Source organism: Panthera onca, chromosome B4 (genome assembly GCF_046562875.1).
Source record: "Panthera onca isolate mPanOnc1 chromosome B4, mPanOnc1 haplotype 2, whole genome shotgun sequence".
NCBI lineage: Eukaryota > Metazoa > Chordata > Mammalia > Carnivora > Felidae > Panthera > Panthera onca.
The window spans coordinates 18,789,151-18,816,388 of NC_138345.1; the positions used below are offsets into that span (position 1 = coordinate 18,789,151).

Here is a 27,238-nt window from a genome sequence, read left to right on the forward strand (position 1 = left end):
TCTCTGTCCCAAAAATAAATAAAAAAAAAAAAAAAAAAGTTGAAAAAAAAAAAAAAAATTAGGCACTGTTAGTATGTCTTTGGTTTTCTTCTCTTACTTTCTGTTCTAAAACGCTGGGGTTTTCTTCATGTACATCGCTGAATGTTTCTGAGACATCAGTTCAAGTTCATGGTGATTCCCTTATATATGTAATCACCAAAATATAGATTTTTTTAAACAGATGTCAATCTTTAATTTACTCTTCTGGGTAACATTTTAATTTAAATTCCTAAAACTAAAATAATGTTTCTAATTTAATGAAATATTTTCTTCCCTTCATTGGGAAGAATTATTAAAAATACTGAATAAAACGTTTTAGACTGCACTGAATTCTCTGCTCAAATTCCTTCTTAATTACCATTCCCTAAGTTATTTTTAATGGTGCAAAAGGCCATGAAATAAATCATATATATGTGTATGTGTGTGTTTGTTATGTGTGTGTGTGTGTGTGTGTGTGTGTGTGTGTATATATATGTATATATATATATATATACATACATACATAAAATCTCCACAGGGAAGCTCTTAGCAGATGGACATATCCAATGAATAAATAAATAAAAACCTGCAGAGCTATAATTCACACGGGCAGTTGTAAACCTGAATTATGTCATTTTGAGTACAAGATATATGTATTAGGTATTCTAATCCTCTCCTTCTGTTACCACTTTTTTAAATGTTTTTATTTATTTATTTTTGAGAGAGAGCAAGCACAAGTGGGAGAAAGGCAGAGAGAGAGAGAGAGAGAGAGAGAATCCCAAGCAGACTCTGCAATGTTAGCATAGGGCCCAATGCTGGGCTCAGACTCACCAGAAATCAAGAGTTAGACACTTAACTGACTGAGCCACCCAGACATGCCCCCCCTTACCTCTTTAAAAAAAGATTATTCCACTTACAGTGACAACTATTGAGTAATTTCTTCCTTGTGACTTTGGTAACTGTTCTTTGTTAAAAATAAATACGTCTTTTCAATTTCTGGAAGCAGAAAATAGGAACTTTAATTTTAGCTATAATTATTGCTTCACAATAATAATGAATTTATTGTATTATAAGATCTTTCCCACCAATTTCACATAGTATAAATTTTTTTTCTGACAAAAATACAAAATTAAGCTACGTAAGTTGATTATTATGACATGCTTTGGTTTGTAAATAATACTAGAATGACTTGCAATTGTAAGAAAATTAAACTCTTTGAATTAGGACGTTAAAAATATTCAGAATCTAGGGAATACAAATGTAAAGAAATGTGTTTATTATAAATAATAGACATAATCATGCTCTTTGTTATTCTATTAGAAGTTATTAGCCAGGGGCACCTGCATGGCTCAGTCAGTCGAGCGGCTAACTTCCACACAGGTCATGGTCTCACTGTTTAGTTCATGAGTTCGAGCCCCACATCCGGCTCTGTGCTGACAGCTCAGAGCCTGGAGCCCACTTTGGATGCTGTGTCTCCCTCTCTCTCTCTCTCTGCCCCTCCTGGCTCGTGCTCTGCTCTGCCCCTCTCTCTCTCTCTCTCTCTCTCTCTCTCTCTCAAAAATAAATAAAAACATTAAAAAAAAATTTTAAGTAATTAGCCAAAGGTAGTTTTAATTTGCAAATGCGTTAGATTATTTTGCTCTGTTTTCTTGAGGTGGTAAGTCTATAAAAATTTTCTCAATATAAACAAAATAATTTTTAATTCAAAATTAAAACAGCTTTTTTTAAAACCACATAATAAGGGAATATAGAGTCAGAATTATTGGTTCTTGTTGTACCTTCTCACTTTCAGTTAATTACAATATTTATATTTTAATGAAAAAGCCATTCATCTGTTAAAAAAAAAAACATTTTTTAATGAACCCTGACTCTGTGCCAAGTATCATCCTTGGCACAAACTTTGAAGGAGAAATGATGTTTGTTGTATTAAAAGGAGAAAACTTTTTCTTCTCTAAAGAAAATAAATTTGTGATAATTATTCAAATCTCACTGCACTATAAAGTACTAGGGTTTTAGTAAGGGCGAATCTCCTAATTGTATGTCAGATTTTTTGTTTTATGAATTTAAGTCACATCATTTTTTTCTTGTTTTTCAAATTTTCCTTGCTGTTGATCTTGAAATACCTCTGATTCATTAGCTTGTAATTGGACTTGAATCTTGAGCATGTATAGTTTAATATGGAGAACATTTAATGTAGCATGAGGTTAAGTAAAGAACGCTGAATTTTAGTGAAAAGTAATCTCAAAATGTATCATTTATAGTATGTAGCTGTCAATTTAAAAAGGTATGTTTCATGAAAAGCAGGATGGCATCTCACCAAATAGGGTAGGCTTCATTCTTCACCTTATACTTGTAGAGGTACACGGTCAACCTAAAATGGGTTCGGAGGAGAGCCATGAAGAATATTATGGACTTGAAATTCATGGCAGGAATGGTCGAAGGACAGAGAAGTTCTAGCAGAGAAAGTGTAGAAGGAGAAGCATTCTAGCTCCCCACCAATATTAATGGGCTGTCCTGTGAACGACAGATCTGACTTGTTCTAAATGGATCTGAGAGATGGATATGAGGATTGTCAGGGAGAAGCTATGAAGATACAAATATGGGCTCAATATAATCACCTTCTGTTAATCACAGGTACTCTGGTACTGAGGTAGTGCTTTTCTAATAATCAGAAAAGGTACTTTTCTCAGAGGCTCCTGAGTGATGAGTTCTTCATCACCACATATATTTAAGCATTCAAGGGGCCCTTTGTTGAAGACTTAGTAGAGGGTATCTAAGCATTATAGAAGTGCTTAAACTAGAATGAATTTAAAGTTAATTCTGTCCCCGTAAGTCTAGGATGTTCTGGCTTCCTCCCGCCCCCAAAGTTGTATACGTTTCAGTACAAAAATAGCAAAGTAAAGTAAAAAGTATGATTGTACATGCTTACAGTTTCTGAAGACATGTTATTTTTTGAGTAACTCAAAGTGAAAAAGTAACATACCCATACAGCAAGGAAGCCTATAGCTCCTCTACTCAGAGAATGTAATTCTTTATGAAGTCATAATTGCAGGGGGAACTCAACTTGTTGTCTTTTTAGGGAGTTCATAGCATTGAGTGATGCCTTAGATTTCATGTTCATGTCACTGAAGGAGGAGCCAGGCATGGGTTTGTTTTGATTTAAAAGTCGGCATAAAAACAAAGGAATCTGTCAGAAAAGTATCAACTGATATAAAGTGCCTCAAACAAATCTTTCCCGATAAAGGGTTAACTTGAAACAGAAGAAACTAACAAAGAGCCACAGAAATCCAAAGTGCTATCCTTTGCTTTCTCCGATAGTCCTCTTTGCAAACGCATTTCCTAAATTTTACCAAGAGAAGTTGACAGTTAAATATATACATATGCTCTCTTTAAATAGGTAGGAGAGGCAAAGCATCCTTGACATTCTCCACGTACAAATAAATGCTTTTGTGGTTTTTCTTTCTATCCCCATCTTTTTCTTCCTTTCTCGGAAGACTAAGATTCTTCTGAGAACTTCTGGTGTAACGTGTAAGCCCTGGCCACTCAAGATCACTTCTGCTATTCGTTTCCTTTCCTCTCACGTTCTGCCAAGCAGCCTGAGGGAGTTTTTCAGTATTTGCATTAAAGAAAACTTTCTGAAAGTTAACTTGGCATCGTTCCCATTCCTATTTTATTTAAATCTGTGATCATTTTTATCTCTATATTATAATCACTGCTGAAGGGCAAAGTGCTTTTTTTCCCCCTTCTCACCCATTCTCTTAGCTATAGCAAACACAGACTTCAAGTTGAAACTCCCATGTTTCCATAAATAATGAAGCTGAGTCACATTCCAGACAGGTGCAAATTTGTTTCCCTGACGTAGAACAGAATGTAAATCCATACTCTGGATCAGGAGGAGCCAGGAGGAGACCAGGCAGCTCTTTGGTTAGCTCTCCTCCATGCATCTCCACTTAAGGAAGTATATCATTATCTCTTATTGATCTCCAAGTTATAGAGAGACAGATAAATCTCTGCCTTGCCTTGCTGCCCTTATGGAACTGCAGTATTTGTATATTCATTCATCTCAGCACAGAGAACAATTGCTTATGTATTTTTTTTCTTTTCCGATGAAAAGTAGACACAGCACTAAATTATTCTCAGTAATATTTTCCTTCAAATCAATATGGTGATAGATGTATAGCAATAAATGATGCAATTTAACAGTAAGTGCGAAAAGAGTCCTTTAGATATCAAAAGATAGTACTAATGGAAGTTTCTAGGAAGTTGTAGTGGTGGTAGCTGTTATGCCCAGAATTCGTGATCCCCAAAGACCACCAGGGAGCCGAGTCCGATGTAAAAGCAAAAGAGCCTTTATTCGAGCTAGCTCGAGCTCAATCCCCTACCTGCACCAACGCAGTGGTGAGATACTGGGGAGAGAGAGCGAGTTTCAAAAGGAAAAAGGTTTTATTGGGGCCTAGGGGCAGTTGGTGAGGTAATGGCTGTGGCCTTAGCCGATTGGCTGGGGAAGGGTCCGAGTCCTGTTAGGCAGGTGAGCGGGAGGTTACTCAAGGGGAGGAGGCGTGGTCAAGGTGAAGGACACAGAACAAGATGGAGTCGGCGGGCGTAGGCCCGCCCTTTCAGTAGCAGCATAAATTCTTTATCTTTCAGAACATCCAGATACAAACAGGACAAACGGGATGTCAAAACCAAAACCTTACGGACAACACTGACAACAGGACTAGCTGATAACTTATATCCAAAACATAAATAAGAACCACCCAATACAACCTATAATAACAAACCGTCAATATCCGCAGAACTGAATGTTGTCAGTATCTATGTGAGAGGAAACAAAAGGTGAGAAAAGAACCTGGCAAGCAGACCTGAAAACAGGAGGCCCACAGTACAGCCAATAGGCATTGACTGGAAAATACAACAGGTTAATGGAAGAACAGTAGCAGAAAATGGGAAGGGCATGGGCCAACTCCAGTTGTGAGTGAGTGCAAGGGACCGGTGTACAAGTTTCTAAAGGGGCTAGAGAGGTCTAGACTAGGGAACTCTCAAAACTGACTTTCCAGGGGCCATCTGCCACGATAGCACCCACACTAGGAGAAAAGTCTGGGAGTGGAATTGAAATGGAGTAGGATAAGGGGGCGCCTGGGTGGCTCAGCCAGTTAAGTGTCTGACTCTTGATTTTGGCTCAGGTCACGATCTCACAGTTTGTAGGTTCAAGCCCCCACATAGGTCTCTGCACTGACAGCTGGGAGCCTGCTTGGGATTCTCTGACTCCTTTGCTGTCTGCCCCTCCCCCACTCTCCCTCTCTCTCTCTCTCTCAAAATAAATAAATAAACATTTAAAAATGGAGTAGCAAGTTAGAGAGGGAGGGAGCCAAACCATAAGAGACTCTTAAAAACTGAGAATAAACTGAGGGTTGATGGGGGGTGAGAGGGAGGGGAAAGTGGGTGATGGGCATTGGGGAGGGCACCTGTTGGATGTGCACTGGATGTTGTATGGAAACCAATTTGACAATAAATTTCATATTAAAAAAAAATGGAGTAGGGGTGCCTGGGTGGCTCAGTAGGTTAAGCGTCCAACTTCGGCTCAGGTCATGATCTCACAGTTCGTGGGTTTGAGCCCTGCTATGGACTCTGTGCTGGCAGCTCAGAGCCTGGAGCTTGCTTCGGATTCTGTGTCTCCCTCTCTCTCTGCCCCTCCCCCGTTCACACTCTGTCTCTTTCTCTCAAAAATAAATAAATGTAATTAAAAAAAATTTTTTTAAGTAAAAAAATTTTAAAAAATGGAGTAGCATAGGGACAACAGAGATTTCTTAAAAATCATAAAGTTGGAGAAGGAAAGTTGGAGAAGGAAACAGAGTCAGGAAATTTCAGAAAGCATATGTTTTTAACACCACTGAAGAGAAACAGAAGAGGGAACTCTGAAGCTGTCAATGTTACTTGAACCAACCCTCTTTCTAAAAGTCTAGAGAAACTAAATTCACATAAAAATGAACAAAAGAAAATTTTGGAGGTGGAAGTCCAATGCAAAGATACTATAATTTAAAGAAAATAAAGGGCAGAATACTATTCCTAAGACAAAGACAGCACATCAGAAAGACATGCTTTAGGAATCTAATAAAAATTCTAAAGTACTATTTCAAAACTAGCTACAAAGCATTAAGAAAATGATGCAAAGCATTAAAGAACAACTCAAATTGGCATTATGTAGACTAAAAATAAAAATCGTGGCAGACATCAAAAAATCATTTTGGAAATGAGGGGAAAAAAACATGAATAACAAGAAGAGCAAGTAAACATAATTCTTAATTACTTAGCAGAAATAAAGGGTTAAAAGGAAGAAATCTCCTTTAGTTGAAAAGAACAAAAGGAGATAAAAAGAATTTGAGAGAGTCCATAGAGACCGAGTCTACAAAGCATCAAAAAGAGTTTATTGGGGGTCTTAGGGATTGCAGTCCCGGAGATAGAGATGACCTAAATGAAAAGTGTGCTCTAAATTGAATTGCAGACAGTGCAGGCTTATAAAAGCAAAAACTACAAAGTGACATAACTTGTTTTGAAAGCATTATGATTGGTGCTGGCAGAGCTTAAACTGATTATCTAATACACGATTGGCTATTTAGCTAACAAGTGTTACATCATCTCTGTTTCAGTCCAAAGTAGAAGGATGTGTTCCAGGAGGTGGTCAATTTGCAAATGACGAATGTCAAAAGTTCATGGTGTACCAAGGAGTGAAACAGGAGATGTGCGTAGGCGGCTCTCTTATCAATGCTGACTTCATTTTGAAACTTCTTTCATGATAGATGACAAATCTTAAAGATTTGCAAAGAAGATCCAACATGTGGATAATAGGAATCCCTAAGGAAGAAAAACCAAAGCAATCAATCAAGCAATACCCCGAACTATGATTTTTTTTTCAAAGTTCTTGAATCTTAAAAACAAATCTAAATGTTGAAAATACTCACTGGGTACCTGAGATTACTGACCCAAAACAACCAATGTTAAGATTTATTCTACTGAAATCAGTGAGTGATTTTTTTTCCAAAGAAAGAAAATCCTTTGTACCCTCAGACAAAAGGAACACCTGATTTATAAAAGAACATCAATTAGCTCATCATCCACTTTTTGTGCCAGAGGAAAATGGGATAAAAATATTAAAGGAAAGAATATGTAGACCAAGGCTTTATGTTCAACGATACCAACCTAAAGTGCCATAAACTATTATCAACATACAAGAATTCTGGTAATATTGTTTTTATGACACCTTCCTGAGAAAATTAGAGAGATTTAGACAAACAAAATGACAACAGAGATATCAAACAAGCACTGGCGAACTCAGTTCAGCCTTCTGGCACCACTCAGGATGCATCTGTATACTTTCCCAATATGACTGCGCTTTGTACATTTGAAGGTGGCCATTGCTGTAACTCACATTTCATGTTTCAGCTGGCTTCACCTGTCAACAAACATTTTGGAAATTTTTAGAAAATGTTTACAATATTTTTCTAGGTTTCTCCATTTATATATTTTAAGTGCAGTTGCTAGTATACCTCTAAAATAATGTTCTATCAATTATACCTCAATTAAAAGGCAAATGGAATTGCTAATTTATATATGCTCATTGTAATTTATATAATTTATATAATACATTCATAATTATTATAATTGTTATAATTATAATTTATATAATGGGCATATATTATATAATAATATGCATAATTTATATATGGTAGATATCATTTATTTAGTATAGTTTTTGATCTGGCATATCCTGCACTAAGTGTCTTCCAATTGTAAATCTCTCAGCCTCATATAAATCCTTACAAAGGGATGGGTATGTGTGGTGCAGACAGGTAACTAGTGTTTTTTTATGTACTGGTAATTCATGTTTCCAATTCCATAGTAGATAGTGGTAAATGGTAAGTAATTGCATAATTTAAGTTTCCTGTTCTGTCTTGTATCTGAGCATGGCCATGACTACTAATCACCACCAGGAAATGGTTTGTGCTACTTTTAAGTTAAGGCTTTTAAGAATTGGATGTGCCTTTTACATACCTTTCCTCCTGTTTCACCACTGGATACGTGTGATTCCTAGGGAATGGAGAAGCAAAATGGAAGAAGCCTGATCCATGCATGGAAGGAAGGTGCCTGTCTATAAGAAAAACTGTCTTGTATTATTATGTGAGCAAGAAAGCCACTTCAATTTAGTAAGCCATTGACAAAATTTAAAAAGAAGGGTTATTAATAGAGAAAATGGTTACCATCTAATGCATGTAAAACCATGTAAGAAATTCATTAGAATAATGAAAAATCCAAGAAAATCATTGAGCTGGATGTGTTTTGACAACCAACAAAATTGCATTAGAATTTGTTTAGAAAACATAGGAGCTAGAGGGATTAAAAACCATTGAGGATATTGGACAAATCCAAATGCAAAAGAAATGAAATTGTTGGAGAAAAAACTATAATGACAGAAAATTTTATGAGGAAGATATTTATGAAAAATGACAGGAGCACATAGAAGAAAATATATTTTAAAAACCTAAACAATTATCATGTTTTTGGATTTAAATTCTTATTTACCAACTGTAAAATCTATTTAACAGAATAAATTGGGGTAATTGGAAAATTTACTATACATCTATTTTTCAAATGAAATGATTTATGTATGGCATTTCAGTGGAACAGATAAGTAACCAGATATTAAGACCTAAGTTCTTTTCTATTAACTCTGGTTAATAGGTAGAACTGACCGATCAGTTCCTTCAAGGGAACTTTAAAACAAAGTCAGACTTTTCTCATTGTGAGTATTGTTTTATTTTACTTCTTGGTGAACTGTAATGACAATGTGGGAGCTCCAGGGGACAGTGTATCTGTCTTCTTTATTGTTTTTGTCCCCAAGGAGAAGCACAATGCTTAGCAAATACTTGCTGAATAAATAGTCTCATCTGAAATAATCCAAGTGGAACTTCAATAAACACAATCATGAAATGATAGGAAGTTGAAGGTGGCGGGAAACGTAAAGAAAAATCAAATGCACAAAAGTCAAGTTCACAACTTTTTGCCTCATCTGTCTCACCTAAAGAAAAATTAAACCCCATTTCCCCGGAAAACACATTTGTATACTTTGAAAATATAAACAGCCCTTTAAATGGCAACTTTGAAGTTACAAGATTTGACAAATTCGCACATTTTTAATGCAAATCTTATTGGAATATTTTCGTTGAGTCATTCGCAGTGTTTTAAATGCAGAAGATAATGTTGATAAAAAATATTGCCCTTTTTGACAGTTACTGGCCCATAGTTATCAGGTGTTAAAGCAGACTGGAAGTCGTAAGCTCTTACTAAGTAGAGAACCCGCGTTCTTATTTTATACACGAGAACGTGGGTAACGAGAGACGGGAAGAGACTTGCTTGAAACCTTGGTTTCTTGGTAACGGAACCAGGAACCAACGAAATGAGGTAGAAAGAGTGTAGTTCTAGCTTTTAATTTACTAGCTTTGTGAATTTGGGTCAATTCCTCAACCCCTCTGTGTAACCCAGCCATGAATTGAAACCAAATTTTCTTTCATCTTCCATCAGCATAGTGTTGTGAGCACTATTTTTTAAAAAATTGTCACTAGTCACTGTACGTTAATTATGCTGGAATTTTTTTTTTTAAAGAAAAACAAAGTTAATAGTCATTAGGTTCAGCCAAAAGTTGCATAAATGCCATTTATTAACCACCCCTACCTTCTTGGATTTATCAGAAAGGTTCCTTGATTTCCCATACCCGCCCTCTTTTCTTAAGCAAGTGTGGGTGAGTTACCAAATAAGAGGAAGGGGAAAAGAACAAGCGTCATAAACAATTCACAAACCATGTTCTCGACCCCTGGCTACAATATCATCAATTGTGCAATAAAAAGTCATTTCTATAGGTTCTGATGGGTATATCTCAGACATCTTATTTTGTTTCTCTTTTTCATTTTTAAAATACTGAAAAAAATGGGAGTTACTTCCAGGACTATAACCTGGCTCACGTAATATCATATTGGTGATCAGTACTTGTCGCAGTATCAGTGTCTTGCTCCCTCAAACCAAGTTGTTGTGGAAATTACTTAAATCTTTGTAAAGGACAGTAGTGAACATTGCTGGAGGCCCTAAATAAAGGATAAAACACTGATATTACTCAGTTGTAACACTGTATGTAAACGTCATTATAAATGCATCTGTAACACGTTTATAGTTCATCTTCTACAGCACATACTCCTTAGCTTTTATTTTTCTGCCTTGCTAATGCTATGTTGTTCCCCTTCTCAGGATCATAAGTATTTTTAAATTCAGTTTCTGCATTGGTTTGACAAGAGATAGTATGTATCCAAAATTCCAAAATAAATAGATCAAGCTTCTCAAATTTAAAAGATACCTCATGACGGATATTCGTTTTCAATGTAGTACCTAAAATACGGAAAAGGTATGCTATCTACCTTCCAAATTTTTTCTAAAACTTTTCCTTTCATTTCAACACACACACATTAAGCACATGTCATAAAACGCCAGTCAAATATTATAGTTCTATTTTTGCCCTGGTTTGATGGATAAGCATTACTCTAAATTGTCAAATGAATAGCATCCCCTCTTGGCTTTGGCGGTATAAATTCTTCCGCTGGGCTATTTCCTAATCTTGTGATTAAATGTGGATTAAAGCACACACCCCTCTAGGGCAGAAAATAGCTCACTGTTTACCATTCCTAAGGTCACGGTTAATTACAGCTCAATTTGCCAGCTTTTCCTTGACCTCCCTCGGAAACCCAGTGATGCTCCCGATACAAGTAACTTTATGAGAACAGCCTCTTGAGGAACCCAGCCAGGCTTATTGTTGTAAACCACTTTTCTGAGTACATTTATGACCAGAGCAGCAGCATCTCGCCTTTTAACCAAGTCACTGCGTACCAGTGAACTGGCCTGTTTTCACACTCACTGCAAATTACCTTCTTCAGGGCGATGTGCCTATCTCATAGCAAATTATTACTCTACTTTAGTAGAAAACAACCGCTTGTAGCAAAAAAAAAAAAAAAAAAAGATACTGCCAAATGCAGTATCAACACGGTATCATAAATTAAGACTAATGCAAAAGAAGACTGGAATCTTCTCTGCTTGTGTCACGGAAAATCGATCAAAACTAGAGCCCCTGTTTGCACAGTGCAATCTGGTAGATGGTATTAATATCGCAGAGGGGTTATAACTGGTGTAGACATCCGTCCCAGTCTGCATGGGACTGCCCCAGTTTATGTCTGTTGTGTGATAGAGCTGTTAACGCAACTCCCATTCACTCTCAAAAGTGTCCTAATTTGAACAATAAACCCATCATATGGTCGCCCTATGTATACTCATATTCCCTGCTTGTTACATATGGAGAGATACAGAACATAAAAACTTTAAAGGCCGAATAGCCACATGTGAATTTAATAATAATAAAAGGAACATCAAAGGTATGTTCCATGCTGAATAAAGAACGTAACCAATTACTATAAAATTCACAGGAAAGAGAGGGAGATTAATCAGGGGCAATTTTATCAAAGGGGTAGAATTTAAGGGGCATGCTGAAAAAAAACCAATGTTATGCCGGGCCTAAGCAAAGAGGAAGGGAAGACGGCATTCCACATAGAAGAGATGTAGGTGTGGTATGATTTTTTAAAAACATTAAATCAAGAAAGGGCAAGAAGCAGCAAATTACTCAACTGTACCTTGATATCTATGCATTGGTATGGGGGTGACTTTAATGTAGATGCAGGTTAGATGTGACAAGCTTTAAAGAACTATGTAATCTGGGGCGCCTGGGTGGCTCAGTTGGTTGAATGTCTGACTCTTGATTTTTGGCTGAGGTCATGATCCCAGGGTTGTGGGATAGAGCCCCCCCCCCCCCCCCCCCCGTGTCGGGCTCTTGCTGAACGTGGAATCTGCTTAAAATTCATATTCTCTCAATCTCTCTCTTTCTCCCCCTCCCCGCCCCACTTTCCCCTCCCCTTCCATGTGCTCACTCTAAATAAATTAATTAATTAATTAATTAATTAAATAAATAAATAAAATAAATAACAAAGAGCTATGTAATCCGTACTTGATTCTACAAACAACGCGAATCAATTTTGTAATAAAGAAGCAGTTGAAAATGGTGGTACGGAGGGGACTGGAGAAGAAGCTAGGAGAGTAAAAAAGCCCTTATAGGAGAGTTCAAGGCTGTGTCAGCAGTCCACGTGCAGGTGACAGCTGCAGGTGGAATTAGGGTACTGGTGCAGGAACAGAATGGGGCCAACTCGAGGGCCACATGGAGGAAGAAGATAGGGTTTGGCAATTTTCACCTGCTTTGTGTCAGAAAGTGCTTTCAATCAATGATCTTTGATTCTCCCTACTTCCCGATGAGGTCCCGATGAGGTCTGCAAATGCAGGCATTCTTCCAAACCTATTTTATAGATAAGGTAACGGAGATTCTAAGAAACGAAGCAATTGCCAAAACCCCTATAGCTGAGTAGTGGGAAGGGTGGGGAGGGTATCCTGATTCTTCGCACTGAATATATGGGATGAAGAAGAAAGGATTACAGGTAACTCCAAAGCACAAAATCTGAGCAACTGAGAAATTACATTTTTTAGCAACAGATTTAGAAATATCAGAAGATGAAATTAGTTTAGGAAGGAAAATGAGGGGATGAACTTTAAGCATGTTTGTCTTGCGTTGATGGTCCAATCACAGATGACCCTCTCAGAGAAATCAACTGAAGAGAAAGAATGGATTGACATAAAGCGGTCAGGTGAAAAAGCAAAAATGGAAGTCACAGTAGTAGAAATTGAAACCCAAGAGAATAAAGAAGAATGCTATGGGAAATAGATTAGAGCGTTTGTGGATAAATGTGTGGGTAACACGTGGATAGGGCACGTTAACAGCTAGTGTTTATAAAGCAGGAAAGGAGGGGCGCCTGGGTAGCTCAGTCAGTTAAGTGTCCGACTTTGGGTCAGGTCATGATCTCTCGGCTCCTGAGTTCGAGCCCTGTGTTGGGCTCTGTGCTGACAGCTCTGAGCCTGGAGCCCATTTGGGACTCTGTGTCTCCCTCTCTCTGCCCCTCCCCTGCTCATGCTCTGTCTTTCTCTCTCTCAAAAATAAATAAACATTAAAAAAATATTTTGGGGGGACACCTGGGTGGCTCAGTAGGTTAAGCATCTGACTTCCGCTCAGGTCATGATCTCATGATTCGTGAGTTCAAGCCCCACATCGGGCCCTGGGCTGATAGCTCGGAGCCTGGAGCCTGCTGCGGATTCTGTCTCCCTCTCCCTCTGCTCCTCCCCTACCTGCCCCCCAGGCTCCATCTCTCCCTCCTTCAAAAGTAAATAAACATTAAAAAGATAAATAAAGCAGAAAGTTTAAGAAGGGAAGTAAAATAAACAAGACACAAAAGAATTGTTTAAAGTGCTCTAGAGAAGCCACAGAATGAGGGGGAAAAAAAGGTACTAACTTGGCAATGAGATCATTTGTAACAGGAGAGAATGCAGATCCAGGGAAGGGCGCAGGCGCCAGACTGAATGAAGCCTGTAAAAAATGGTTTTGAAACGTGAAGGCAGTGGATTCAGTCAGACGCTCAAGAGGTATAGTACTGCAGATACAAAGAAACATCAAATACAGGGCTTTTTGATGTGAAGCGTAGGCGCGAGGTAAAGAAACAATGAAAGGAGTGTTTCAAGGCGCCAACGGAGGAGGGAGGGATAAGTAACTTCATAGCACAGACAACATGGAGTAGGAGAGGCAATTAACTGCAGCAGAGGAAGAACGTCTTTTCATTTCAGATGACGAAAGATGAGTAGATGTAAAGGCATTAATGAAGAGAAAGGGATTAGCGTCTTCCTAAAGGCTTAGTCTTCTCAGGAAAGAAATGGGTGATGATCTACCAGATTCAGGGAGGGCAGCATGGGGTTGGATGGAGTTTGGATGTATCACAAGGATTTAACAAGAGAAAAGTAATCACTGACTTCCCAGTTAACAGCGTGTGATTCTTTGTGGCTGGGTTAATCTGAACATGTGACCTTTTTCTGTAGGAGTTGGGACTGCTTAGGGTCTGGAATGGGAAAACATAGAGGATGAGGATTTATGATTGGGTTTGATTGTCATACCAAGGAGGATTGATCGTCAGAGGAGGGAACAGGCAGTAAGGTGACTGGCGGGCCACCATGGAATTCAGGCCGGCAGAAATTGGGTAGAGCCTGGATGAGACCAATGGAAGGCAGTGACCCACAATCTGAAGGATTTAGAGACCAGGCTGTGGAGGGAACTGTTTAGAGATGAGATAGAGAATGAGCAGTATAGAAGACGTAGAAGTGGATATTTTCAAAAGATGGGGACTTTTATTCTGCTCTCTGTCTTTATAGTCAGTCTGCCCACAAGCGTCTACGATGACCCAGATTCAGTTGAAGACCGCTTTCCTCAAAATGCATGGAATTCATTGTCAGATACTTTCAGCAAGCAGATACTTGATTTCAAACCTCTTCTCCGTGCATTTATAGCTTGTACTGTTGGTTAGCTCCTATTCAAGCTTTTGTAGGCAAATATCTTATTTTCCTTGAATATGCTATAAATGCCTTGAGTTCAGGGCTGTGTCTTACATATCAGTGCTTGTATAGTAATTTTATTGGCTGACTGAATGCATTTACAGCCACACGCATTAACTAATAGTCACTCTCTCCCGTCATCCTCGCTTGGGGCAACAAGATGGCCAATAATGAGTTGAAGTCAAGAGGAGGAAAGGAAGTCAAGCAGAAAGCTTGTCACTCAAGAATCTGGAAGCTTGTGTCCCTCATGGGGCATAAACAATAGAGCAAGATCTATGCAAGTCAGCACAAACACTTATTTTCAGTCTCCTTGTGCACCACAAGGTGAACCAAGGGAAGGGCATTGAGACCAATCTGTCCCTGCTGCAGGTAATAAGGGGGTGCATGGTCTATAGAGAATGGAATAATTATAATAAACCTGGCTAAAACCAGGTTAGTGTTTCATCATCACCGTGTGCCTGAAATTCTGAATTGTGTCAAAATCTTTTGCTCATCTCATCGCTAGCAAGTTGATTCAGTTACTGTCGAGTTTTACCAACATAGTGTATATGTAAACTTCCAGTTAGTACAGTTTTATGACATATCCTTTAGTAAATACTGTCTTCTATATGGAAGTTAATTCAAAGAACTCCGGGTTACACACACCTAACCCCTGATCGCAGACTCAGCCACATGCATTCATTTAGGGAATAAACTCATGGGAATCTGGAGTCTTTTGCGCGTGTTCAGGCTTAGCGGGTCTCCAACCCATATAGCGCCACATATGTCTGGGTTAAAACGGTAGATTCTCATTCAAATAAGAACTTGAGAAAAAGAAAATAAAAACGCACGCAAAAAAATAAATAAAACAGCAGATTCTAAGTGAAGCAGGATGACACTGTGGTTGAGAAGGTGAAGTCAGGGAACTTTAGCTGCTTCCTTTCTGTTACCGCAAAGCACAGATCATTCTCTTGAACATTGCAGAGTTGACTCATTTGGCAGTATTCCTTCATGTGTCTTTTTTTCAAAAATACATTAAGTCATTTGTGTTTTCTCTTTTTTTATGGTAACATTTATTTCATTTTTCATCTGTAATGTTTGTCACTGGCATGAGTATATCTAAGAAATTTAAAACAGGAAGATTTTCAACTGTCTGCGTTTCCCTTTTGGCCATTACTATTATTCATTTCATTTTATGGTTATTACCAAAAATAATGTTGTCTTCAAGAGGAGGGAGATGTCGCGTAACATTTATTCTAAGAATACTTTAGCTTTAGGGGCACCTGTGTGGCTCAGTCGGTTAAGCATCCTACTCTTGATCTCAGCTCTGGTCTTGATCTCATACTCACAAGTTCAAGCCCCGTGTTGGGCTCCATGCTGGGCATGACGCCTACTTAAAAAATAAATACTTTAGGGGCGCCTGGGTGGCGCAGTCGGTTGAGCGTCCGACTTCAGCCAGGTCACGATCTCGCGGTCCGTGAGTTCGAGCCCCGCGTCAGGCTCTGGGCCGATGGCTCGGAGCCTGGAGCCTGTTTCCGATTCTGTGTCTCCCTCTCTCTCTGCCCCTCCCCCGTTCATGCTCTGTCTCTCTCTGTCCCAAAAATAAATACAAAACGTTGAAAAAAAAAAAAAATTAAAAAAAAAAAAAATAAAAAAAAAAATAATAAATAAATAAATACTTTAGCTTTGGGAAAATGACGTGAGTAATATGATGATTTTGTTAATCCCAGTGGACAGCTGTTCTCTACCTGCATTGAGATAATTTTCATCTTGGACATGTACTCACTATGAGGATACTAACCGATTTTTCAGGATCATCCATAGGACAGTTCTAGAATGAAGGCAACATACCCATGGAAAGTGGTGATTATAGGTTGGAGAAGAGGCAGCTATAGGACAATAAGACAACTTCCATGTGAAGAAAAGCAATGAAAATGAGCTGAAAATATGTAAAAGAACACCCAGGCTCTGCTTCATACAAGAGTTATTACTTGTAATTCTTGGCCACAGCAGAAGACAGACAAATCAATTTGAGTTACTCTTTTTAAGGAAAAAGTGACTTACAATTCATGGAACAAGGCGGCACAGCCCCAAATAGGAATAGTTTATTTTAATTAGATTACAAGTTTTACTGGCCGGGGCCCGAAGCCATTGTGTTTCCCTATAGATAGGGTTGCCAAATAAAATGTAGGACACAGATAAATTTTAATTTCAAATAATAAACGAGTATTTTTTAGTAGAAGTATGCCTGATGCAGTATAGTTTTGGGAAATTATTCACCGTTTATCTGAAATTCAAATTTAACTGGTGTTTTGTAATATTCATTTGCCCACTCTGGCAGCCCAGATTTATAACTTAATAGAACTTGTGTTGAAAGAACGTTCAACACAAATTAAAGGGCATAGAGAATAATTTGCATTTAGAAGTAATGAAAAAGAAAAAGAAATTCCCTCCCCTTGGACAGTTCGGTGTTATCACAGCTAAATACGTATGGAGAGGTTGACCCAGATGTGTGCACGCATGTTCAGTTCCCACAAAGGTCCACTGGAGACACACAGGAGATCAAACATCAATATTTCTTCAACCACCCACTTTTAAAGAATGCTCCTGTTTGAAGAGCCTGTAGACCGTCATCCCCGCTTGCTATTCACTGTGTGTGGTGTGGACCGACAAGCAGTGTCAGCATCGCCTAGGACCTTGTTGGAAATGCAGGGTCCCAGGGCTCCCCCCAAACCTGAATCCGAATCTGCGCTTTAATGAGATCCCTTGTGACTTGTATGCAGAGCTAAGTTCGAGAAACGTGCATTTAGTTCGATAGTTGCCAGAACATGCCCTGAGATAGTATGGGATGCAGAGGCTCCCTCGGGACTCAGGGAGGGTTGTGCAAGCAGGGCGCTGTCGTCACAAGGAAGAGAAACCTATTCTCCAGGCTGCTGGTGGGGCTTCCAGGTAACATTTCATGGGAGCAAAGGCTCAGTGGCTTAAGGGTTTTTTTCTTTTTAATTAAAAAAGAAAAAAAAAAGTTTGAGAAACAGCAATCTAGTTCATTTTTACCTCCCAAGCGGGGAAACCGAGAAGCAGCGAAAACAGACGGCTTTGCCTCAGTGCTGTGCTGGGACGTGCCAGGTCTGTGATGCTGTGCCAGTGTCACCATCCCAGCCTCTGTCCCCTTCCCTGCAGTTCACCGAAGGAAACGGCCCGAAACACTAACAGTTTCGGAACGACTGCTTGTCAAGCGCCATCACACATCACTGGTGTTTTCTATCTGGGCCTCGAATGGCCACGTTTGCCCCTTTCCTTTAACGCTCCCACCTAGTAACCTCCTTGCCAGAGCTCATCTAACCCACAAAACATCTCTCTGCTTTGCGTGCAGTTCTGTACACGCTGCTGACTGAGGGCGCCCTGCAGGTTTGTTTGTGGATATTTCAGCTAATTATCTTGCCACAGACCATTGAGACCGATCTGGATGACGGTTCAATTAATAGTTCTGAGGGAGTCATTAGGGAAAATACCTGTTCGCACAGCCCATGCCAGTGCCGACGTCTCTACATGAACATGTACTCCTGAATGTGATTAATCACATAAATAATTCTCAGAAATGGAAGTAGAGATCACCCACGCATTACACCCAGCAATGTTTTAAGGCACGACATCCTGAATCCCTGTAATGAATTAACATTACGGTCTGGTTTGAATTTTTCAATTTTCAGCGTACATCCAGCTCTGTTAGCAAGTGACCCCGTGGCCCCTATTAGTTTCTATAACAATGTGAATTAGCCATTCTAAAAAGAACACAGATTTGGACATATCTAAAGCCTCGAGTAAGAAGTATAAACGCCAGGTTGTGACCCATCATGCTTCATGGCAAAGCCAGACATCATACCCAGGTTTCTAGACTTCTTGTCTTCTGGATAGGTGCCTCATACTATACCAGCAACATTCAAGATTTTTCTGTGAGAACTAAGTCATCAGTCATTCCATTACGGTCCTAGAACTACCCTGTTTTTCTCACTCATAAGGAAATCTCTGAACTGCAGATTGACCTAAAAAAGCAGTTTCAGCTAGGACTAATTTGTATAGATTTCCATTAAATCTAGGAATCCTGGAAAGTTAGTGGAGGGAGGCACGAGGGAAAACGGTAGAAGAACCATGACACGGAAAAGTTTTTCAAGTCCTTTTTGTCTCCCCAGTGTTAAAGTGAGTTATCTCAGGCAAGCGGGTATGAGGATCCTGTGATTTTAAAGATTTTTTTTAAATTTTTTTAATGTTTATTTATTTTTGGAGAGAGACAGAGAAAGCAAGAGAGACAGAGTGTGAGCAGGGGAGGGGCAGAGAGAGAGGGAGACACAGAATCCGAAGCAGGCTCCAGGCTCCGAGCTGTCATCACAGAGCCCAACTCGGGGCTTGAACTCACGAACCGTGAGATCATGACCTGAGCCGAAGTTGGACGCTCAACTGAGGCCACCCAGGCTCCCCCCCAAGGGTCCTGTGATTTTAGAGGAAAAACCTTCAGGTATTAATTTACAGACGAGGAAACAAAGTGATTTATTTAAGACCATTAATTGGGGGCACCTGGGAGGCTCAGTCGGCTGAGCGTCCGACTTCGGCTCAGGTCATGATCTCATGGTTCATGAGTTCAAGCCCCGAGTCAGGCTCTGTGCTGACAGCTCAGAACCTGGAGCCTGCTTCAGATTCTGTGTCTCTCTCTCTCTCTGCGCCTCCCCTGCTCACACTCTGTCTCTCTCTCTTAAAAATAAATAAGGATTAAAAAAAAATTTTTTTAAAGACCATTACTTGATTTGTGATATGTGAAAGCATTTTAGAAAGGAAGCAGAATTGTGGTGACGTTACTGCTCTTTGTTCAACGTTTTTAAGGCTAAGATTGAGATATCAAGGAACTGTCAAGGAATGTAAAATCAGATCAAATTTTTAAGACTCTGGTGTGTGACATTCGTTGGATTTTGTTATAAATTTTAAGGTATTATTATGGGGGAGAAATGCCCTTCCTTTTAATCTAATCGAAGTCTGTAGAAGCAATTATAATTTTTTCACTTTTGCACAAATAAAATACTAGTGTTGAGTAATTTTGTGGCTAGATTATACCTATTCTATTTTGTTCATCATTAGGATGTTTATTTGACACCTGTGTTCAATCTTACCTTTTCAACCTCCATTGAAAGTCCCTTTCTTCTGAAATGGTTGTGTCTTCCATATGGAAAGCGTGTTCTATACTTTCTTTGGTCACATGTCCTTCGACACAGCGACCAGCACCATACTAGACATTTCAAGTGTTTAGTAAATAATTTGTGTGTTCTCTTTTGGCCCAATAATTCCACTTTTGAGCATTTATAAAAGGAACTGACCAGAGATATTCGCATCAGGTTATCAGCAAAAATACTCATTATAAGATTATTTCTGTTGCCAAAAATTGGGGCGGGGGGAAGCCTCAGAATCAAATTGACTATATAAATGATTCAGTTAGAGGTAATATGCTCTACAGATATTTAACATAATACTGTACAGGGATAGTTTGTAAATACTTTTCAGTGTGTGCTTAAGTGCAAAAAAAAAAAAGATTTTATAAATCTTTGTGATTTATGTGCAGTGATTTCATGTTCCTGGAAATGGATATAAGTGACATACACCGATAGTTGAACCAAAGTACTTGTAAATGGTGAGCTCTCTAGTCATTTTAAATCTTGTTGGGGTATTTCTTTTTCTTTTCCCTACAATGAGTAGTAACAAGTTAAGAGAATTTTTTCTTAACGATATGCATTTAATTCAGAAAATAAGTTTGTACCGCGTTACGAGTGGAAACTTCACTGTCCGACATTTTTGCACTTTCTATTTTGAGTACCTCTGTGATGAGCTCACAAAGCACACGACAGACTTGACCAGTAATCCTCCAGTCTTTCACCTAAGACAGAAAATTATCAACTTAATGATTCTGACTTATTAACGGGATACTGAAGTTGCTGGTAATGTTATATGTTTAAGACTGAAACAAACATAGAACCATGGTCACAGGTTTCACATGAGTTGTACTCAGAAACCATTGGATTTGAAGACCCACATGTTATAGTAAGGAGAATTAACATTGGAAGTGGGTAGAATCTCATTTTAAATCTTGGCCCTGCCATTTGCTATCTTTACAGCAATGTTTGTGCAAAATGTAAATGATCCCATTGCATTTTAATGCGATTATGTATGTGAAGCACCTAGGGTAAAGTATGGAGTACAGCCAAGAGCTTAATAAAATCTAACGTCCACAAGCACCATCATTATCATTTCAACAACTGTGCTCCTTTTATTTAAAAAAAAAAAAGTTTTAGTTAGACAAATTTGACATGTCACACTGTATAAATTTAAGTTGTATACCACGCTGCTATGATCCATTAATAAAAGGTTGTCACAATATTAGCACATTTTATACTTACAGTAAGTATTATCTATATTCAATATACTATACATTAGATCTCTGTAGCTTAACAGTTGTTACAAGTCTGTACCCTTAAACACCATCAGTCTTATCCCTCCAGCCCCATCTCCTATTAACCACTGTTTCATTTTTTAACAGGTTTGCCCGTTTTAGACTCCACATGGAAGGGTTACCATACAGTACTTGTCTTTCTCTGACGTATCTCACTTAGCATAACGTGCTTAAGATCCATCCGTGTTGTTGCACATGGCAAGATACCCTCCTTTTTCGAGGCCGAGTAACATTCCCTTGTGTATACGTACGTCTTTTTTACTCACCGATCCATTGATGGGCATTTCCGTCATTTCCGCCTCTCAGCTATTGTGAATCATGCTGCAGTGAACACGGGAGTGCAGATACCTCGTCAAACTCCTGTTTTCATTTCCTTTGGGTGTCTGCCTAGAACTGGAATGGCTGGATCATATGGTAGATCTATTTCTAACTTCTCGAAGAACCTCCATATGTTTTCCAAGGTGGCTGCGCAAAACTACAATCCCACCATCATTGCACAAGGCACTGTTTCAGTGCGTCTTCATTAGCACCTGTTGTCTCTTATTTTTTTGATGATCATCTGTGCACCTTTGTTTTTTAAGTTTATTTGTTTTGAGAGAGAGAGAGAGAGAAAGTGCAAGAGGGGGAGGGGCAGAGAGAGAGGGAGTCCGAGCATCCCAAGCAGGATCTGTGCTGTCAGCACACAGCCCGATGCGGGGCTCGAACCCGCGAACCACGAGATCATGACCTGAGCCGAAGTCAGAGGCTTAACCGACTGAGCCACCCAGGTGCCCCTGTGCACCTTTTTAAGTCACCTACAGCACAATGTCTTTATGTGTGCTGGGTTGTACATTAGGCCTCGTTCACAGGGCTGTACTTGCCAGCTGGACAGGTAGAGATTAAGGGCAAAGACATAGTGGTGCTATTGACTAAGAGAAGGACGAGGGCGGCCGTACTCCAGAAGCCCAATTATGAAGGAACTGAAACCAAAGTGGGGGTTCTAACCACTGAGCACAGCAGCAGATTGACATTTTTCCACATGCCGGAGTGATCAGGAGTTACAGTGTGCATCTCCCTAAAAATGTTCAGTGTTTTTCCATCGATGATGAGTTTTACCTCCAACAAAGACACCCTCTCTTGGTCTTCACTTCTTTTTCTGGAGAATAAGGATCATTCCGTTTCACTTACACTGTTGGACTTCATCGGCTAACAAATATAAAACATTCTGACCACATAATGTTACATAGGCAGTAAATAATATTAGTAATAGGCGGAATGTAATTGCCTTGATTGGTATTTTTCCAGAAAGTAGAGCTAATACTCATTCCTACCTGATGTGAAAATTCTTCTACACCCATTAATCATTGCCCGTGGAATGGAACTGGCAAATCTAGAAAGCTGCCAAGTGCCAGTATATCTACACTGATATTTAACATTTTTCACATTAAAATTCTTTAGGTAGAAATAAATTGTAGACAGAAATAAACCTCCTTCAGTACTCATTGTCTCATATACTCCAACATGGCAGGCACTCTGATAAATGGAATAATCGTTTCTAGTGTCACTGGGGCCGTGACATGTGTTTTAGTGTCTTTTGCTGCTATAACTTAATAATTCATTTCAGCACTTCTATTTGTAAATCAGAGAAGGTTTGTTTGATGGACAGAGCGCTGGGGAGAAGTGCACTTCCTTTGTCAGAATAAATAAACCGTATTTTAGGATTACTGTCTACCTGTGCAATTATTCGGTTCATAGGCTTGAGATTGTCTACGCCCTCTGATGTTGGATTCTGTTTTCAGGGCACGACATCTGTTCATTTTCAAGCACAAAAAGTCACGTATGGGAAGTCAGCTTTATAAATAATTTCGTAAGGTATCATGTGATTTTCCTTTTAGTTTGTTTGCCAGAAAGTCTAGCACCTAAGTTGAAGCCCACTTCTAAGAACGGTGCAGAACTGTATGGCCTTGTGTTTTCGAGCAAATTAATAAATAAAATGAAGTGATTTTTTTTCTAGAGAAGAGGACATGTCAGTGGCTATATATTTCAGGAGATTTTTTAATACAGTTCAGTGTTTTCTCGTTGTACTTAGATACTTATAGAATCTTTTAGACATAAATATGCATGAGGCGTAAACTGTGACTTTGAGAAACTGTCATTCCTATGGGGGAGGTGCCAACAGTATCATAATCAAGATGCAAGCCTGTGTAATTCCAGCTTTGGTACTAATATGACATAATTCGGTGCAATGCAAAATTTAATTCAGAGGTTCATCTAAAATATTTGGCAACTATTTTTCTTATGCCCATCACCCTGGTATTCATTATTTTTGCATTTTCTGTTTCAGAGACGCCCAAGCAGATGGCCTGCGATGAAGTTTCGAAGAGGTTCTGGTCATCCTGCCTATGCTGAAGTTGAACCAGTTGGAGAGAAAGAAGGTTTCATTGTATCAGAGCAGTGCTAAAATTTCTAGGACAGAACAGCACCAGTGCTGGCTTACAGGTGTTAAGACTAAAAATTTGCCTATACCTTTAAGACACATACAACACACACACACACACACACACACACACACACACACACACACACACACAGGAGCCCTAAGCTGCTGTAGCCTGAAGGAGAGGAGATTTCTGGACAAGCCCAGCCCAGCCCAGGAAGGGGAGAAAAAAAAAAAAAAAAATCTAAAGTTTATGCAAGGTACCACTGACCGCTGAACATAGAATTCCCTAATGGGATGAATCTATAGTTCACTCAGAACATCTCCTGTGGATTTATCAGAAGTATGACAAGATTACAGTGCTATTGGCTTAGGTGCAGGGTTGCAAAGGGATCGAGAAAAACAATAATAATAAAGCTTTAGTTCATGAGGGATCTACACACCTTTGCTTCAAATATTCTTCTCTAATGTCTCAAAGATAACAGTGTTCCAAAGCCTGAACCCTTTCTCTCAAAAGAGCAATGATGAATGTTTCAAGATTGCTAAGAAAAATAACTGACTCCTGCAGGAGCAAAAACAAACAACAAACAAACAAACATAAAACGAGAGATTTTCTATCTTTCCACCAGACGTGTGGCAAAAGGATTTTGTTTTTCTGGTCTAGATCCAATGGTCCCAACAAGTTCATTACTTTACAGAATGAATCTTTTATCCGTGCAGGACGTTCACACTATGCCTCCCTCTTCCTCGTTAATGAATGTCCTTTCTATGGGCTGTGACAGAATTGCCAAACTCAGCTAAGGATTAGGAGAGAGGGAGTGGCACGTGAGGTTTTCAGCTCTCCTGCCTCGGAATAAAACACTTCATTTTTTTTAAAGAAACGTTGCCTCCATTTTCCCAACTATGAAATCCTATGAAGCCACAGTTGCTCTTGGCTGAAGGAAACAAGAGGAAACAATACAAAGACCTCCTTAATTGTTTTTCAAGCAAAAATGTTAAGGAATTCTAAACATATGGGGATTTTTGGCTTTTTTTTTTCCTTTTTACTCTGTGCCGGTTCAGTACTAAAGGCCCATTTCATTGTCGATTCCTGCCTGAGAAAGCCATTCAAGTCAGCATATCCCTGGCGATAAAAAGAATGAAAGAACCCTGCTGAATCATACAGTAATTTTCTTTAAAGCACATAGTAGTTACATAAATATATATATAAATATATTTTTGTTTATAACTAACACAAGGCAGGCTCTTGTGACTCAAAGAGTGCATTTTGTCATCAAGACAAAACAAATGCAAAGTGCGTTACTGCATACTTCCATAGAGTTGTAAAATAATCCTTAATATTAGAATATTTTTATGTCGCTCAGCAAAAGTGGTTGGTTCAATTAGTCGCAGTGCCGATCATTTTCCTGCCTATTTGAGCCACTCTTTCATTCATATCAACCCCTTCCCTCCCTGGCTAAATAAAGCAGAATGCTCCTTAGATGGATCTGTCATCTGCCCCGTCATCACAATCCAGATTTTGAAACTTCTCCATGAATGAGAAACAGTAAGGCATCGCTTGAGGAGGAAAGTGGTTAATATGTATACTGAGCTCCCAAAGTTGAAATTCAGGTACTGTGTGTACAATTTCATCCACATCTCGACCCATGAAGCTGACATCCTGTGCCAAGAAGTTGCAGGCGCGTATAGGGTCCAGTGTCCCACATTTGCAGATTCAGGTATCCGGAAGCAGAGATGTATTGTAAGTAGCACTTTACTAACGCTTAGCATCTGTACCCAGTGTCTACCTTGAACGACATCAGTCTACTAACAGAGTATCGTAGTTTATCTTCACAGCTGTCTGATGTAAACTCGTGCCATCTCCCATCACATATATTTTGCTTTACATTTTTAAATACTTGATGAGGATGATACTTTTTTTCCTAACCTGCTTAGTTAATCATTGAAAAAAAAAAAAAAAAACCTAGCAAGCAAGATGATTGAAGGATGTGATGACAATCTCTGCTGTAGCTGCATTCAGTCTCTATGAAATATCCCAGCTTATTTCCGTGGAGTAGGTTTGGTCGGCTAGCAATAACCAAATGACATGCCAATGTGACTGGTGCAACTGGTATTCTACAAAGACATAAGGAACAGGTAGACGATTCCTTTTAGGATAAGATGACGCTTCTTCCACTAGCTTCTGTGATAGGCGTGGCTTCCAACAGCAGTTGATTGACAGTTCTATAAATCTTGTGTACATATCCAACTCCTTACACAGTTCTTTGAACTAGCAGTGTTCTCTTTATTCCCTTCAGAGCTTATCTTCCATTTTCTATTAAAAGAATTGACAATTCTGTAAAAAAACAAACAAACAAACCAAAACCAAAACGAAACAAAAACATAAAACTCTGTATTGTTCAGTGAACTAAAGCACCAAATAACAGGGAAAACTTTGGAAGTGTTGAGAAAACTTCCTCCCGAAACTAGAAGTTGAAGGTGGTAAGAAGTTTCTGCTGTATATGAATCTTTTAGTGGCAAAGGGAAAAGGCTTGCTAATCCCTTTTTTTTCCTGAAATTTTTATTCTGTTTTGTATTTCTGGTTTGATCCTGGTGCCCATTTACTGCAAAGGAAGAGCAAACGTACATGATGTTTCTGGAAATTCAGAATGGACATTGATGCTTTGGACTTTACATACATTATGTATTAGAAAGGATGCATCTGTAAATCGCTTAAATACTATGAACATAGCAGCGAGAGAATAACAATTTTAAAAAGTAAGAATAGCAAAAGATACATACAAACTTCTGAAGAAATCAGGTAGATGGTGCTACAGAGGAAATAATATTTGGTGATTAGTTAAAGGTATTAAAAGTCAAGGAAAAATATCTTAAGGCAACCAGATGGCACTGACCACAATGTTGGTTTGTTTGTGAAGCATTTGGACTTTTAAGATATACTAACAAACAGAAAACTAAAGTTCAATGATAAAGTACAATTTACCCCCAATTATTATTTTAGTTTGAGATACCTAGGGCATTTGCTTCTCTCTCACAGGTAGCTTCTAGACTTGTGCTGTCCAGTATCATCTCCACAAGCAAAATGTGGATACTTAAGTTTAATTAACATTAAACTTTAAAAAAGTTCAGTTCTCCAGTCACTAGTCATATTTCAAATGCTCGATAACCACATGTGGCTTCTTGGCTTCTATATTGGACAACACGTAGCATTCCCATCATTACAAAAAAAACTCTACCACTCAGTGCTGTAGAGGTCTTTCCTTTTCATTCCCTCTCCTTGAACAAAAAGGAGAAGGAAGAAAAAGAGAAGATTTGGAAGTTCTTGGGGATATCTAAGTGTTTTTGATCTCGGAAAGGCAGCATGGTATGAAGAAAAGAATGCCAGCTGACACAGCTTTGAGTCTCCACTGTGTTCTCTTGGGAAAAATCACTTTAACTTCCATGAGGTCTCAATTTACAATTTTGGAAAATAAAAATATTTTTGTTCTGTCTCCCTTGCAAGGTTATTATTATGCAGATTGGCTAAAGGTACCGATGTACAGACTTTTAAGACCTTATGTCAATGTTAACCCACATAAAGCACATCCTTGGTCCAGCATCAGCACAAATTTGCATTCAGAGGAAAACAAGTCCATCAATCCTAAAAGCATTCAAAGACAATCAAATCGATACATGTCTGGAGAAAATGCCAAAGGAGAAATTGCTCAAATTTTTTCCCCATCTTAATACTTTCTCTTCGTATTTCCTCTACGTCACGTCTGTCCCAACTT

The 27,238-nt window shown here is 38.9% G+C and overlaps 1 protein-coding gene across 2 annotated transcripts in view; it reads left to right on the forward strand.

Moving 5' to 3' along the window:
- Nucleotides 1-26,957, forward strand: part of PLXDC2 (plexin domain containing 2) — a 448,647-nt gene extending 421,690 nt beyond the window's left edge. For both annotated transcript variants that reach the window (XM_060659212.3, XM_060659211.3), the window contains one exon: nucleotides 23,376-26,957. In XM_060659212.3, the coding sequence (XP_060515195.2) occupies nucleotides 23,376-23,492 (117 nt within the window). In that variant the 3' untranslated portion in view covers nucleotides 23,493-26,957. The remainder of the gene's footprint in view (nucleotides 1-23,375) is intronic.
- Nucleotides 26,958-27,238: the final 281 nt, after the last annotated feature.